Consider the following 16,138-nt stretch of genomic DNA (forward strand, 5'->3'; position numbering starts at 1 on the left):
GTTTCTCATAACCAAGGATACTTATTCTTTGCAAATATATTTGCTTCTTCTAATTGGTGCTATCTTCTGTCTTTGCTATTTGGGGTAGTATGTCTTGGAAATCCCAGGAGTCTGGGGTTAGAGGAATGAAGGAATCAGCTTCACCTTATATTGAGGTCCTGCTTGTGCTTCTCAGAGGTGATCAGGGTCCTGGAGGAAGGTTGACAGTGGCATGGCACACCCGCCTCCAACCCAGGTTCCTGCTCAGATGCCATATTTTTAAAATATTTTATTTTTTCATAATACTGTCATTACAAAAAAATACAAAAACTACTATAAAAACATTCAAGGGCTTGTCAAAGTGAGAAAACCTAAAGACCCCACCCCAGGCCCTTGCTTAAGCAGTCTTCCCTAGCTCCTGCACTACTGGGTCTTCTTACTGCTGTGGGAATGGGGTGGCGTCACACAGGCATCAAAGGGCTGGAAATTTCCCACGCAGCCTCATGAAGGGTAAATAAGTAGCTTCACATATCACAAAAATGGTATTTGGAAGTTTGGGGGTGGCGAGGCCCTGAGTTCAGAGGTGTGGGGAGAAGCCTGTGACCCTGAATCTCTTGCTGGAGAATAGCTGCCACCTGACTCCAAAGCCCTGTCCCTTCCTGATGAAGGCTGGGAAGATGGACTCTGTCCTCCACCTCTTAGATTGAATACAGCAGGCCCCCTTCCCCTTCCTCCGTCCTTGCATACTCCGGAGAGCAGCAGGGAGGACAGAACTTCCAGCTCTGGGATCTGGGCAGGGGAACTGTCAGGGAGGCTGCTGAGGGCCCCGTTCACCTCTCTGCCCCAAATGAAAAGTGCCTCATACTCAATGGCCTGGTTCATAGATTATGGATCTTCCCTTTCCATCTCAGCCCTGGAGAGGCACCGACAGCTCTAGATGAGTGCTTTGTGTGTGTGCATATGTGTGTGATAACCTTGGCCATTGTGGACCTGGTGGTGGGGCTGGGGTGAGAAAGCAGTGTCCTTTCTATCCCCTTCCTCCCCACAGGAGAAAACCACAGGGGAGGGAGAGGAGAGGTATTAGCAAAGCTGAGAAGGGAAGAAAGGCATGCTATTTACAGGCAGTGACAGGATTCTCTATATCTTCAAGTAGCACTCAGGTCACTCTCCAGCCACTGGAGTGCGAACTGGATTCAAAGCTAGTGACATGAAAATTGTCCCCTGGCCTGGGCTAGTTCTCCCCACCTCCCTCCCACTCCCCCAAGGCAGCCCAGCTCTGAAAGGGGTCAGGGATAGGAACATTTTCCTGAAAACCAGTGGCTTTTTTTTTTTTTGCATTTTAGAAAAGTTGCGGGTGTCCAGTGGACATCAGTTGGGTGCACACTGGGGGGGTGAGTGTGGGGTATTGCTGTGGTAGACTGGCTGGGGCAGAGCCTAGGAGCAGGGCAGGTGCTGCCTAAGGATCTGTCGTGTCTGTGGTGGTAGTCTGTCTGGGAAGCGAACTTTGAATTCGACAATGAGGTCTCCCCGCTGTGTGGGCACTTTAGGGAAGGGCAGGCCCTCCCCACGGAGTCTCTTCACGGTGCCTGGCTTGATGACATCATTGCAGGGCAAAGGGATCACTCGACCATCAATGGTGGGAATGTTCACGGTACAGCCACACAGCGCCTGGGGAAAATCAGGCAGAGAGTGAGGAGGAGATGGGGTAGAGTGACTGGGAAGAGAGAAAAAGGTTAAAGCGGGGAAAGAATGTCCCCTATCATCCCCCCTCGTCAAACACACAACCTGACCCGGGCCGCACCTCCTTGAGGCTGATCAGGGCACTGTAGAGCACGTTGGTACCATCTCGGCGGAAGTGTGCATGGGGCTTGTCTTTAAGCACAAAGACTATGTCAGCAGGGATGTTGTCAGGTGTGGCATCACCCTCTTTGGGGAAGGTGATCTTGGTGCCTTCCTTCCAGCCACGCTTGATGACAATGTGTAGGATCTTGTCCTCAGTGCGCACAGTTCGCCCATCGGGGTTGAGGCGTCGCCTTGTGATCTTCATACGCTTGGTGGAGCCATGGTAGATCTCTTCCAGGGACACCCTCAGCTCGTGCACCACAGGTGGGTCCTGCACTTTGCGCCGAGGGTACAGTGGTTCTGGAGCTCGCCTCGGACCCCTGCTCAGCCCATTGAAGCCAAAGCGGCCGAAGGCGCCAAATGGGTCCTCATCATCATCCACATCCATGTCATCTGGATCAAAACCACTGAAGGGTCGAGTGGAGCGACTGCTGGCAAAGAAGATATCGAAGGGGTTGGAGCCACCAAAGAAGGAGGCAAAGGTGGCATGGGGGTCCCCATGGAAAGTGTAGTGAAAGGAGCCACTGGAGCCACCTGACGAACCACCGCCGGTCTTCAGGCCTGGAGGGAGGAGAAGTTAGGGACAGTGTGGCTGGTCGGGGCCCCACCCCAGTCTCCTCTCCTTGCCCTCTAGCTCCCAACTCATGGGCCTAGAAAAAGAAGAAACCTTTAACTCCAAGAGAGAGGGCTGGCCTGGTACAGTGAGAAAACTCCCTGGCAAGATTATTTTTACTCTTAATTATATGTTTGATAAAGCATATATTGAGGTTCAAAGAAACTGAGTCACCCAATAGGTGGAAAAGCTAAGACTAAAAGTCTCTGAGGATGTGAGTTCCAGTCCTATAATCTCTCCCATGTACTGATGACCCAAATACCTCTCACATGCTTTGAGTGGCTGCCCTGGCGTCACATTACACATCATATCTGGCTCTGAAATGTTTGTTTATCTCCAAAGACACACAGGGAAAGAGGCAATTGGATAAAATTTGACCACACAGGGCTCTAGTAAGTGATCTGTCCCAAATAAGGTGGGGATACAGCTCAAGAGGAAGCTCTGCTTCTAGCAGTTTCTTCTTTCCCTGACTTCTGACCAAATGGGAAATAAAGAGGACCCCCAAAAGCAGGAAAGCTCGCTAGCTTGGAGATGAGGAGCTACTTCTCCAGAAAAAGTTTTTAAATGCTTTGTTCCCACACTCAGGGCTCATAGTGTTACACAACTCCAGGGGGCACCATTCACACAGTAGACAGACCTACATTACAATGGGGATGGAGCTCCCTGGAGTTATATAACACCAAGCCCTACGCCTCATACTTAATGTCAGAGCAGCCAAAATGCATGAATGAGCTGGCACGTTGTGGGTGGTGACCCCAGTTGCTCACACTGGAGTCAGGTCCTATCTAAGGGACCCAGATTCCTGGAGGCAGCCTTACTGGCGGGATGACAGTGGTGGTGATGGGATAGTAGGGGGCATAGGAAGGAGCGAGGCAGGGGGTTAACACTGAGATCTAGATCTAGAATATGTAGGCTTAGGGTGGGGCCCAAGCTAGAGGAAGGGACTCTTCTCTTTGAGGCCTTTTACCTAGAATTTCAACTGGCTGTAGAAGCCTGAGTCTAAATTAGCCTCTGGCAGATTGGGATTTCATTAGAGGGGCCAAGTGGCAGACAGTTCAGAGACTCCTGGCAGCTGCCTTTCGCCCTTTGCTTCAGACTCAGGGGCTGTTCTTCCCTTCTGTTGAGGTCTGATGATCAGGTGAGTCCAGGAAGCTTGGCAGAGCTCAGGGAGAGAGGGAGGTTGGACTGATGACGACAGGAAGGGGTAATTTCTCTGTAGGGATTCCTGCTGTACCACTGCCACCCCCATTTCAAGCTGGGAACAACTTGTCCCCAGCCAGGGCTGAGCACAGATTCTATGTACACAACTGTTCTGTCTGGTTGTTGGGGAGGAGGCAGGGCTGAAAGAAATATAACCCACATTTCCAAGGCTGTTTTTTCCCTCCTCAGGCTCTGGATGTCCCCTTAAAGTTGTGCTGCATCCTTGGGAGACCTCTTGGGATGTAGATGTACATTAGAACCCAGTGTCTGGGCCTAAGGACTAAGCTTTGCCCTTCACTTAGGCTCGGTCCTTAAGGAGGGGGAAGTTTCCAGGTAGCTCTCTCCCAGCTCCCACCTTCCTAAACAAAGGTGAGGCCCAGTGGAGGAATAAGTGCAATTCCTAGACAGGTCACATGGTGGCACACTGTCTGCACAGCTTCCCTCCCTTCCCACCTCTACTTCTCCCATTCCTCCATCCCAGAGGGGGAAAAAATCTTAGCTGAGAGAAGAGTGGGGATCCCAGGAGACACCTGGTGTCTCTGGGAGTTGGCAAGTTTAGTAGGTGAGCAGGGGAAAATGGAAGGAACTAGTGGCTTGGAAAATCAGAAGAGGGAGCTGGGAGGACTGGGTGCACAGAGGGTAATGTCATGGAACACAAAGCAAGGAGGAAGAGAGGAAAAGAACATTCCTTTGAGTGCCTTCTCTGCATCAGGTACAGTGCATATGGTTAGCCTATCTAATTTGAGGCTAGAGTGGGGAGAATAAGGAGGAGAATGTGAAAGAAAGGTGGATACAGTTAGGGAGGAAGGACAGTTTCTCCCGGGAAGGAGAGTCCTCAGCTGTGACTATGTCTCTTAATATAGCCTGACAGGTGCCTGTGGCTGGCGGGTAGCAGGCGGCCCTGAGGGGTAGGCCCAGAATTAGCAGCTACATCATGCCCGTGGGATGTGCTGGGAGGGGCCGCCCTCTCAGAGGCTTTATTTGGGCCTTTCCTGCCACCCTGTGCATGGCCACCAGCTACCCCAGTGAGGGGGCAAGATGCCAGCAGCAATTTCCCTTACACCCTTGGATCCCTGCCACTTCCCCTGGGAGGCAAAGTTCCAACTCTGTTCAGATGGCCTGAAGTGGGCAGGGAGGGGGCAGAGAAGGGAACAACCATCGCTCTAACTCAGTGCTCCAGTGGTTAATTCCCAGGTGGCTTATGGGTCAAACTTTTATGCTGATGAATGTAAATACTCTGTCCTCAGAGAGCCACACACTCCCTTTCCCTAGCCTTCCCCATCAGCCAATGAAGCAGTGGGGACTTCAGGAAGGACTAATAAGGCTGAGAGGAAAAAACCGGAGGGGGAAGGCCTCTGGGTCTAGCTTCAGACCTCTCTGCGGCCTGAACTTAAGCAGGGCGAGGGGCAGAGAGAGGTGGGGAGAATTAGGTAAGCCAAGGCTGGGGAATGGGCTGTCTCTCCTCTCCTCTGGGTGTCAGTGTTAGGAACACTCGCCTTCCTTACCCCCTCTCAGTCTCCAGTTCCCTGCTATGAGAACTGGGCCCCCCAGGACCCCAAATAAGGACAGTGGTCCAATATCATGCTGGAGCACTGCTCTCTTACCTTCTTCCCCATACTGGTCATACAGGCCCCGTTTCTTAGGGTCACTCAGCACATCATAGGCCTCTGCAATTTCCTTAAACTTCTCCTCAGCGTTGGGTTCTTTGTTCTTGTCTGGGTGGTACTTCAAAGCCATCTTTCGATAGGCTTTCTTGATCTCATCCTCGTTGGCTCCCGATGGGATCCCAAGAATCTTGTAATAATCCTTTCCCATCACAGCCACTGGACCGGCACTGGTCTCCTTGTTTCTGAAAGAAATCCAGGGCCAGTCCTTGATGTCTCTATTCCCTTCTGCCCCAGCCCTGCTCCTGATGATCCTGCAATCCCTAAAAGTCACTGTGTGACTTAAAACAGGTCATGCCTTTCCTGTGGGCCTCTGTCTCCCCATCAGTAAAATGAAAGGTTTGGACTAGATGATCTCTTCCAGCTCTGACATTCTAGGATTCTGTGATTCTTTCCTCAGTTCCTGGGTTTTCCCAGCAGGAAGCTGGGGGCTGTGGCCCACTTTGTGGAGCTAGGCTAAGGCCCACGATCTTGGGCCAGACTGAGGACCCTTCAAAGGCCCTTCTCAGTGAGGTGGCACCATGAACTGACAGATCCACACACAGAAGCTGGCGAAGATCAATGTAGGGGGTGAGGTCACCTGGGCATCATGGTCTCCTACGCCATGCCTCAGGCATGGTGCCCAGGCTAAGGGCAGCTGGGGCAGTGGCCTAGGACTGGGGACAGGCCTAGGTCTTCAGCCAGCTGTCCTGGCCAGCCAGGCTGAGTCAGGGTATGGGTGCCTGGAGTCCTCTCGGCCACTGGAGACCCCAGCCTCCCTGCCCCCAGATCCCCAAACTATGCTAAGCCTCACGTGTGACTCACATCAGAGGATGACTCACAGCCTTTAGAAACTGCCGTTTCTAACTCCCTCATTAGTAGCAGGATGACACTGTCCTTCCCTCAACCAGGGCAACAGTTCCTTTTACTCATTTCCCAGTGTCTACACATAAAACTGTGTGTGAAGACATGTCTGTGCCACCTAAGCATCAATGTTAGTGAACAAAAACATCCTGGCAGTAGGACCTTTTAAAACCTTAGTTGTTAGGAGACAAATGGGCACTAACTACCATTTCCTTAATACCTTCCCTACCAATTCCTCCCTCTCATCTGTCCAGTGGTTTAGGATCAGTCCCAGTGCCAGGCCCACACTCCTCTGGTAGTCCCTTCTAAGTTGGATACAGGGGCTTTTGTTATGTGAGAGAGAAACATAAGGCTTTAATTCTTCCATGCTAATCTCCCTTCACCAATGACTCTGGTGAATATGAAGGGGAGGGGACTTTCCTGTATCTAGAGTTATTTGGGAGAATGGCCAGAAGACATTCTCCAGCTCTTCTGAGAGATTTGGCCAACTCCTGCTAAAGCCCAGAGAACCGGAGTCTTTCTAGCAATGTCCTGGGCTGGCAGCCACAGCTGAGACCTGCTTTTCTGCCTGTGACTTCTTCGGCGAGGGGTATAGGTTTCCTGGCAGGAATGAGGGCTGTAATTGGTAGGAGGAGGCCTGAAGGCTCCAGTTAGGTAGGGACAATGGCCCTAGCTCCTGCCCCCACAAGGCCTGTTGCAGGTGGCTGGGTTGACTCATGGTTCTGGGAGTCACCTCACTCTGACAAAAAGAAAGCACCCAAAAGGCCAGTACTCCCCTTCTTCCCCTACCAGCATGTCACGCTTGATGGGGGAGGCTGGGGTTGGAGGAGGCAGAGAAGAAAGAGCATGTGGGGGAGGGCAGCCATTTTCGGAAGCAGCAGTAAAAGCTGTCTGAGAGGGAGCTGGGGGTGGTCTGCCATCTCTGCCTCAGCCCACACCTTCTTCCCCCTGGGAATGGGAAGGAATCCTAGCACACCAACAGGGTGCCTCCAGAGAACTACAGCAGCTTCTAGGCAGAGGGCAAATGAAAGACTTGCCAATTCTTCACCTTTCTCTTGCTGTCCCTGCATTACCTCTTCATCTGGCCAGCTTTCTCCCCAGCCCCCACCTGCTGGCTGCTAGCTGTTCTAGACCTATAATTCTCTTGCCTCCACAGACACAGGGCAATCTCTTTCAGGAATCACCTTTTCCTTCCTTCTTTCTTCCCTCCCTCTCCCTACCCACAAGCCACATGTTGGAATGACAAAGGATCCCCAAGGCATGGCACTGCCTTTAATGAAGAATGAAGAGGATGTTAATGCAGAGGCAGGAATAAAAAGCGAGGAGAAATGTCAAAGGGGACTGGTATAGGGCAGGGAGATGGTTGATACAGAAAATGAAGGACTGATGGGGGGGGGGATGAGGGATGACAAATGGAAATGGCTGAGGAAAAAAAAATGGGTTACTAGTGTGTTGAGAGAGAGAGAGAGAGAGAGAGAGAGAGAGATGTAGAGAGTTAAAATACTGGAGATGTTTGTGGAAAAGGGGTGGATGCCTGAAGGGTTTGGTATAGGAGATGAATGATAAAGGTACACTTCATTCAAATGTAGAGGTGAGGTAGGAGGCTCTTATATGTAATGGGGATGAGATGAGGATGAGATGAAGATGAGATGGAGGAAGCAAGTAGGCAATGGAGGGGGGATGTGACATGGAGAATTTGACTTGATACGGGTATGAGTGCCATTCTCCGGTGGGACTTACCGAAACTTTACAAACCCATTCAGCGTCCACGCTCGAAGTTTTAAGGGCTCCAGCTGAATTTTAAACATCAAGCTGGCTAAGAAGTCTTCTCCCCAGAAGTGTGGGAAGCTCCGGAAAGCTCCTCGAGCCTGTAGTGGGGATGCTGCTGGGGACGGGCAGGAGAGCACTGTGCGCTTAAACATGCCCAGCCCAGCCCCTCACCTCTGATCGCTCCACCGGAGCCTGCTTGGAAAGCTGCAGCTCTGGAAGTCACCTCCTCAGGTTCTGAGGCACTTGCCCAGCAAGGCCTGTCCGGTGCAGCAGGAGCTGGGCCTGATCCCCAGGTGTAGAAGTGAAGGGATAGGCTCCAGCGGTCACTTGTTCTCAGGTGCAGGAATGTCTGGTTGTGAACAGCTGTATGACAGTGTGACAGTGAGGCTGGCAGTGCGAGCGTGTGCTGTGAGTGGCAGCGTGTGTACCTTGTGACAGGTGTGATTGTCTGTAAGGGCCTGAGATGCACTGTGTTCCTCTCGCTTCTCTTTCCCGGGAGGACCCGACCCCAATCCCCAAGAACCTACTCAATGAAGTCATTGATGGGGAGTCTCCTCCCTCATAGATGGGCGGGGAGGGGCGGGGCAGAGCTGAGACCTGCCGGGACAAAAGGCGCGGCGAGGAGAGAAAGAGAAGAGAGAGGGAGGGGGTTCGGGCGGGGGAGGGTGGTCGGTGATGTCACCGGTGCTGGCTGGCTGGGCCAGCTCAGAAACGCCTCCGCCCCGCGGAACCTAATCCAACCCGGCCCGACCCTCCCCGGCTCAGACGCTGGCTGCCCCCAGCGTAAGAGGATCGCGGACAAGGAGCACCTTGCAGAAACTGAGTCCCCGCACCCCTATGGCAGAAGAGCCCACGGGCCCTCCGTGTCCCAAACCCTGACGCCAGGTCCCCTGGCTTCGCGACGCCCCCAATCCCAGGACCCCCGAATCCTAGCTCGGCGCCCTCACCGGTGAGGAGCTGCGGGCGCCTCCGCGGTCCGTCAGATAGCCGCTGCCCCCTCCCCCGGCTCCGGCTCCGACGCCTCCACTCGGGACAGGAGTCGCCTGCCCGCCGGCCTCAGACAGCGGGCCCGGGGACCCGCCCCCACGACTCCGCCTTCGTGCTGCCCATTGCGCTGTCTGCCCGTCACTCAGCTCAATCTCTGTTGTAATTGGATAGTTTTCTACGAGTGGCTTAGTGATAGCCGCCCATTCTCCACCCCTGTCACTTGGCCACACGCGCACACATTCCTGGCAATGATTGGTGGGGGTCTGATTGGTACACTCTGGGATCAGTCAACCACACCTCTTCGCTATCTTGTCGTGTCATTGGTGAAAGGGACAGAGGGCGGCAACTCCATGCGCCCTTTGATTTTATTGGTTGGTCTGTGGGACTCAGACTCGAGCTGGGAGGTGGGGTGCGCAACTCTATTAGTCCAATCTCCGGTTTGGGAAGGTGGGACGTACTGGCCACTGCTGGAATCCCGGGAGAACCTTCTGGAACTCGTGCAGTGTCAAAGGTAGCCTTAAAGGAAAACTGCGCCTACCAGTTGGCGGTGACTCTGGGCATTCTTTCGTCTCATCATTTAGGATGGTAGGGGAGAAAATAGTGCACTCTGGGAGGTGTGGTGTCTGGACTAGGGTCAAAAGGTCACCCCTTCTTAACCTGTATTCTGTCGAACTGTGAACTGATTTTGACCTGACCTGATTTACTTTTACCTTACCTTGATCCAGAGGTGACCTGACGTGACCTAACAATTTCAAAACAGGCCGGGGTAGACATGGAGAGTTTAAGTGCCCTTTTACTTTCTCCTTTGTAACCTTCTAGTTCTCCCCCTGTTTGACACCTCCGTGAGATCTGTTCTGAGTCCCCTTTTCATTCTCTGTATAATCCCCACATCTCAGTTCCCCCTTTTCAGCAACCCCCACAATCTCCGTTAAAGTTCTCTCTATACTCTTTCATCCGACTTACCCTTTGACTTTCCTCATTTTAGTACCCCCCCCCCCTTTACTTTTCCCTCTTCTTGGCCCCATATAATCTTCAGGCTTTACCCCACGATCTTTTGGCTTATCGTATTTTTAATCCTTTCTGCTCTCGTGATCTCTCCTATGCTAGGTCCTCCATTTAATCCTTCATCTCAGGTCCACATGATCTCATTTCTTAATACTAGCAGAATCTCCCATCTCAGTCCCACCCCACCCCCACTCCCTATTAAATCTCAACCCAGTGTCCCCGCTGTTCAGAGCAGGCAAGGCTGCGGAGGCGGTCACCAGCAGCGGAAGCCGACGCTTGAGCAGACACGGTGCCTGGCGCCCACGTCACTGTCTCCCAGGCCCATCTGTGCTAAAGGGAACTGGGGGTGGGGTGGGGGTAACCTCGGGGTGAATACGGGGAATGAATTCTTGGAGGATTTGAGGACTAGGACATTTACCTCTCTTTGACGTTTTTTTCAGATAAAGTTTGTACATCCGTGAGGTCATACAAACTGGATAGAGCTGGAGACTGAGGCTTGTAGAGAGAGCATCAGTACTTAGGCTACAGAGCAGAGCAGGAGAGAGGCCTAGGGGTCCTGAAGTCAGGACTGCATAGGCTCTACTACCTGTCCTCTTTCTAGTACTCACTATGGGGATCCCAGGTGTAAAGGAGTGTGGGATGCGAAGGAAGGAAAGGAAGTTGGGTAAGAGGAGGATGGAGATGAGGTGGGGTTTGGGGGATGAGGAGAGGAGGGAGGAAAGATGAGATAAAGGGGCTGAGAAGAGGAGGGGAGATAGGGGATAAGGAGGGGAGAAGATGAGAAGGGGAAGTGGGAAGCAAGGAATAGAAGAGAGGGGAGATGGAGTGAGCAGCAAAAGGATGGGAAAGAGATGGGGTGCAGAAGAATGAAGAAGGGCGGGGAAGTGGGGTGATGAAGTAATGGAATAGTGTGACGTGGAGATGGGCAAAGTCGGATAAGGAAGCCCAAGACTGGTACTGACTCCTTAGATCTGGGGGCTCTCACTGCCCTTTCTCCAGACTCATTGGGGCCTGATTAGTGGGTGGCTCTGTTTCCTCCTATTACAGTTGTGTATTTTGCCTCCTCCAGCCTTGCCTTTGCCAACAGTGAGGCAGAAAATTTAGTCACTGGCCCTTAACCTGGTCCCTGCAAGTGCTAAAGTGTAGACTTAGAACTTTGAGGGTGCAAGGCTGTTCCTTCTGGTGTTGGTGAGATGGGCTTTCTTCGCTATGTTTGCTATTGCTGTCTTCTGTCCCATTGTCCTGGGCAAAAGCGGATTTAACAGCGGGTACACCAGGTGTGTGCCCTGGGCCCCAACTTCTGAAGGGCTCCACAAAATCCCAATTTTACACTTTTTTCTAATGACACCAAGTTTGGTTTCATATGTCCAATTTTAACATTAATAGTACATAGTATTTTTTATTTATTTAAAAATATGGTTAACATGTATTTTTATTTTCCTTGTCTCTCTCTCTCTCTCTCTTTTTACAGAGACAGAGAGTCAGAGAGAGGGATAGATAGGGACAGACAGGAACGGGGAGAGATGAGAAGCATTAATCATCAGTTTTTTGTTGTGACACCTTAGTTGTTCATTGATTGCTTTTTCATATGTGTCTTGACCGCGGGCCTTCAGCAGACTGAGTAACCCCTTGCTCAAGCCAGCGACCTTGGGTCCAAGCTGGTGAGCTTTGCTCAAATCAGATGAGCTCAAGCTGGCGACCTCGGCGTCTCGAACCTGGGTCCTCCGCATCCCAGTCCGATGCTCAGTCCACTGCGCCACTGCATGGTCAGGCTCTTTCTTTTTTTTTAAGGGGCCCAATATTTTCCTCTGCGTCCAGGGCCTCAACCAACCTTAATCCGCCTCTGGCCCTGGGTGTAAGGTGTGTGTGAGGAATCAGGGTGAAGAATAGGGTAGAAGAATGCAGGCTCTGGAGGTAGACTGTCGATCTTGTAAGGTTACTTGCCACATCTGTGCCTCATTTCCTTCTTTGTAAAATGGGGATAGACAGCAACAGTACCTCATAGGGTGTTGTGAGGGTTAATTAAAGTAACATGTAATACACCTAGTTCTGAGGTTGGCATATAGTTAATGCTCACAAAATTAACAGTTACTTTGAATGTTCATAGATATCTGGGTATGTGAGTGCATGTGTAAATGCTTGAGTCTGATTGAGAGTTATTTGTACTGTTTTATTTGTAATGTAATTTGTAAGTGTATCTGTGTAATTATTTTTGTGTGGTAGTGTGTCTGATTCTGTTATTTGCCGTAGGTGTATGATTTTGTTTTAGTGTACATGTGTAATTAAATGACTGTGCAGGCCTGTGTCTACATGACAAAAGAGTGGATGAAGTGTGGCATCATGGCTCTTGACACACTGACATTGGGTCTGCCAGTGTATGCATGCATCTGTGATCATGTCAGTTCAAACACCCCCTCACACTCCCTCCCCATGGAGACATCATAATCCTAGGTGTCCCTCATTTCTTCACCCTGAAGGAACCGGAACCTGGGGGCACAGGTAGGGGTGGGTGCCAGGGAGGAGGTGTTTAGACAGGAGCACTTGTTCCCTAGCAGACTGTGTATGAAAGGGAGCCTCCCCCATTTTGCACTTATCCCGAAGGCTTCAAAGGAAATGCTCCCCCTTCAGCCCATTCTCAGTTCCTTGTCTTGTCACCATGGCAGCAGTTGCCAGGGGCTCCCACGGTTGCTAAGATCTTGGTGTGGGAGTTTGCCAGGCACTGTTGCCAGTAGAAACAGAATCCTGGGGGAAAGGAAGACTTACCTCCACAGCTACCAGCTCTCTGCAGTGACAAGACTAGCCCTTTGACCTCTTCTGTCCCCAAATTGCATTTGTGATTTGTATGTGACAGTACTAGGGATGGTGGAGGACTTTAACAGGAAGCTGGATGAAGAATACTGAAATCTGCCTTCTGAGGAGAAATGGGCTCTAGCCTGCCCATTACCACCATCTTTAAGGTTGGGAGGCCCTTAGAAATTAGTGACTACCTCATTCTGTCCCCCATACCTTATACTTCTCTGACAATATCTCTCCTTGAGTTCTCCCGTGGCTGGTGCTTATTACCTGATGCTTCCACCTAGTATAGGAATGCTACATTGACCCCATTACACTAGATGCATACTGATTTCTTCCTGAGTCAGCATCTCACCTGGATACATATTTCTCGTTACTTAGAAATTAAATTTAATATGTGGATAAATATTTCATGCTGACACTTGAGCCCAGACTTCAGTCCCATGCTGAGTCCCAACTTTGGCCTCAGCATGAGACACTGATCTTAGTCTTATTCCTAAACCAGACAGTTCCCCAAACCCAGACTCAGCTTAAGCCCTCCTCCTAGACATGGATGAACCCTCATCTTGATACAAAGAGGATCATTTCTTGCCTTGGGGTGAGAGGACAGTGCTAGGAATGACCAGCAGAGGGCGTGCAACATCAGGTTCTAGAGAAGCTTCTCAGAGCCCACCCAGAAAGGGGACATCAGAGTATTGAGACCTTGGATCTTTTCTCTCAGATCAGGACCCACAGCTGCAGACACAACAGTTGTTCTGAAAGGTCAAACTAAATAAAGTTCCTAACCCAGTGATGGTGATGCTTTGGTGGTCATGTGTATTTGTACAATCATAGATCTCCCTATACAGCTCAGCTGGGCTCAGGACTGGGAACTCACCAAAAGGTCCTTAACCATTTATTGGCATCATAGGTCTCAAGAGGATTGGATACTTAGTAAGGCATCCTCCTCCCCCAACTCAATACTTCTGTCATATGTTTATACAGTTTCATACCTTCCCTGGGATCCAGTTACCTTTGAGTCTTATTAAGCAGGAATCTGCCTCTACTCCACCTTTGGTCTTAGCTCTGTGCTTGAGGTCACGTAGACCCTGTAGGTACCATCTACCAGGTATCAGCCTCTGCATCCTCTCAAGTCTGCTCCTCTCCAGGGTGAACACCAGGCCTTCATGGATTTCTCTTCTGCTTTGTTCTGTTGCAGACACTAAGACCATGTTCCCCTGGCTGGGTTTCACTTTGTGGAGCCTGATTTAGCTTTTGGATTTTTCTTGGCATGCCAGTGCAGTGTACAGATGAGCCAGCCTGCTCCCTCCTCTGACTCTGAATTTCGTTTCATGTAGCCTCATGTTCCACCAGATTTTGGGTAGTCACCTCATACTGTTTAACCATACCAAGTGAAGACTGCAACCTCTTTTCTCTCTGAGCTGCTAAATCACATCTTGTACATTTGTACCTGTTATGATTTTGAAAGGAGTGTTATATTTGCTTTTAAAACAAAGATACTCGAAATAAATGAAATAAAATAAACATTTTGGTAATACTTTCTGAGTTTCAGAGCAGTCCTTGAACTTGGAAATCTCTGTTCTTGATGCTTATGTAAAGGTGGGGCAAGGAGGGACTGAAGTGCTCACTCTGGCAGCACATGTACTAAGATTGAAACAACACGGAGAAGATAAATTAGCACGGCCCCTGTGTAAGGGTGACATACAAATTTATCAAGTATTCAATATTTTTGTTTTTGATAAATGTTAAAATATAAGATTGTAAGGTGAATGTATATATGAGTAAATTAGTAGTATACTACAGTACAAAACAAAACAAAAAAGAGGGACTGAAGATTCCCAACTGACTTGGCTGTGACTTCAGCACTGTGGACAGAGGCCATTGGCAGTACCCCGGCTAGGCCTGGGAGTTACGAGGGTGGGTGGAAGAGGATATACACACAGCCTTCAGATGGGGCCAGAAATCCAAGCTGCTCACTCAGCTCTTTTCTCTTATCAAAGTTACTCTGTTCTCACTCAACTATCAGCCTAGGAGGCAGACAGAAAAGGGACTATTTTCTAAATTTTTACAGCCGAGGAACAGATTCAGCAAGGTTCAACTTCAAATAACCCTTTGGGTGGGATGGGACAGAGAACACACTACTCCATGTTTAGCAAATTAGCAGCTGCTGTTACCTTTGGGGGAATGACTTTCCCTAGAGATAAAGAGGAGCACACTTAAGCCAAAGCAGGACAGGTGGGCAGAACACATGGAACCAAGGCTCGTCTATGGCCATACCACCCTGAACGTGCCCGATCTCGTCTGATCTCGGAAGCTAAGCAGGGTCGGGCCTGGTTAGTACTTGGATGGGAGAACCAAGGCTCCATCCAGCCCCAGAAACAAGTGGCAATTGGTAGGAAGAACAGTTCTGAAAGGGTCTAAAGTTCCAGTCAGGACTGCTGGACTGAGGTGGGCAAATCTTGTTATTAGCGTCTACAGAGGCCCAGCTTTTATGCCTCTTTTTCTGTCCCAATGCTTGGTTTCACTGTGCCTTGAGACGGAGAAGGGACCTGTAGGATGTTACTAAGCTATCCTGAGCCTGATGGACCTCCATGGAGAAACTCCAGGGAGGTGAGGTATGGGAGCCCTGCAAGTGAATGGGGTGAGCTGTGCAGCTGGTAAGAAATCCTGTGACATGGTTATAGGCCTGACTACCTGTGTATGTCTGTTCCAAGAAGGTGGAAAGGGGAGGTGCTAGACCACTCAGTAGCCATTTCCTAGAAGTGTACTTTAGACAGAGGCCATTGGCTGTACTCCCACCTATGCCTGGAACTGTGGGTGGATTAAGAATATAGGTACTGAAGCCAGATTACCTGGTTCCCCTGCTTTCTAGCTGTGTGAAACTTTCAGCCTCTCTGTTCCTCACTTTTCTCATCTGTATATAAATCTCATAAGGTTATTTTGAAGATTAATTACTTTATACAAAGCACTTCCTGTTCTTACCAGGTAAAGGGATAAGTGGAGATTCTATGGTCATCCTAAAGCTTCTCCAGATTGTAGTTTACTCAACCCTATTATATCACATTAAATGTCACTTTAAAACTAGCAAAAATGGATAGGACACACTCAGACCAAGTACAGCCCAGAAGAGCAGGAGAAAACAACCAATTACCTTCTCAACTTTGTAGCTCAGCAGGAACTGGGAAAGGCATCTAAAAAGGGCCCTTCGTGGGGAGGGTGGGGCGATACATAGCAGACAGGCTTAGAGGCTTTACTTCTTCACTGTCTCCAAAAACTCGGGCCTCTTCAGTGCCTCCATATCCCCTCTGTGTTGGTGAGGGAACTCCTGCCTCCTCCAGTCCCCACCCATCACTTGATTCTTGGGAGGGTCAGTACCAGGAAAGCTCTAGAAAGAGAGCTGCAATGTATTGTGTTCTTGGAGGCCACAGCTGCTCCTGTCTTA

The 16,138-nt window shown here is 50.2% G+C and overlaps 1 protein-coding gene and 1 non-coding gene across 7 annotated transcripts; one reads left to right on the top strand and one right to left on the bottom strand.

Moving 5' to 3' along the window:
• Window positions 1–253: 253 nt before the first annotated feature.
• DNAJB5 (DnaJ heat shock protein family (Hsp40) member B5) lies at window positions 254–8,984 on the bottom strand. Of its 6 annotated transcripts, none has more exons than XM_066367764.1 (5): window positions 8,859–8,971; window positions 8,083–8,274; window positions 5,239–5,483; window positions 1,781–2,382; window positions 254–1,647 (listed from the first exon to the last, which is right to left on the bottom strand). In XM_066367764.1, the coding sequence occupies exons 3-5, from the start codon at window positions 5,447–5,449 to the stop codon at window positions 1,414–1,416; spliced, it is 1,047 nt and encodes a 348-aa protein (XP_066223861.1). In that variant the 5' UTR covers window positions 5,450–5,483; window positions 8,083–8,274; window positions 8,859–8,971; the 3' UTR covers window positions 254–1,413. The 6 variants fall into 6 exon arrangements, with proteins under 6 accessions (XP_066223861.1, XP_066223859.1, XP_066223858.1 ...); XM_066367762.1 differs by lacking the exon at window positions 8,083–8,274 and adding an exon at window positions 7,882–8,009 and having other exon boundaries at window positions 8,859–8,968; XM_066367761.1 differs by lacking the exon at window positions 8,083–8,274 and adding an exon at window positions 7,882–8,023 and having other exon boundaries at window positions 8,859–8,968.
• A 5,332-nt stretch (window positions 8,985–14,316) lies between these two features.
• LOC136396519 (U6 spliceosomal RNA) lies at window positions 14,317–14,427 on the top strand. The gene has a single exon (XR_010749801.1). It is a non-coding gene; the product is annotated as a U6 spliceosomal RNA (small nuclear RNA).
• The last annotated feature ends 1,711 nt before the right edge of the window (window positions 14,428–16,138 follow it).

The sequence above is a fragment of the Saccopteryx leptura genome, chromosome 2 (genome assembly GCF_036850995.1).
Source record: "Saccopteryx leptura isolate mSacLep1 chromosome 2, mSacLep1_pri_phased_curated, whole genome shotgun sequence".
Taxonomy (NCBI): Eukaryota; Metazoa; Chordata; class Mammalia; order Chiroptera; family Emballonuridae; genus Saccopteryx; species Saccopteryx leptura.

Excerpts from the sequence above, each read along its gene's own strand:
- DNAJB5 (XM_066367759.1), bottom strand. The coding sequence starts at position 8,063 with ATGTTTAAGCGCACAGTGCTCTCCTGCCCGTCCCCAGCAGCATCCCCA. Across the intron at positions 5,484-7,881 it reads AATGGGTTTGTAAAGTTTCG|AAACAAGGAGACCAGTGCCG; the intron begins GTAAGTCCCACC and ends GATTTCTTTCAG. Across the intron at positions 2,383-5,238 it reads TGACCAGTATGGGGAAGAAG|GCCTGAAGACCGGCGGTGGT; the intron begins GTAAGAGAGCAG and ends TCCTCCCTCCAG.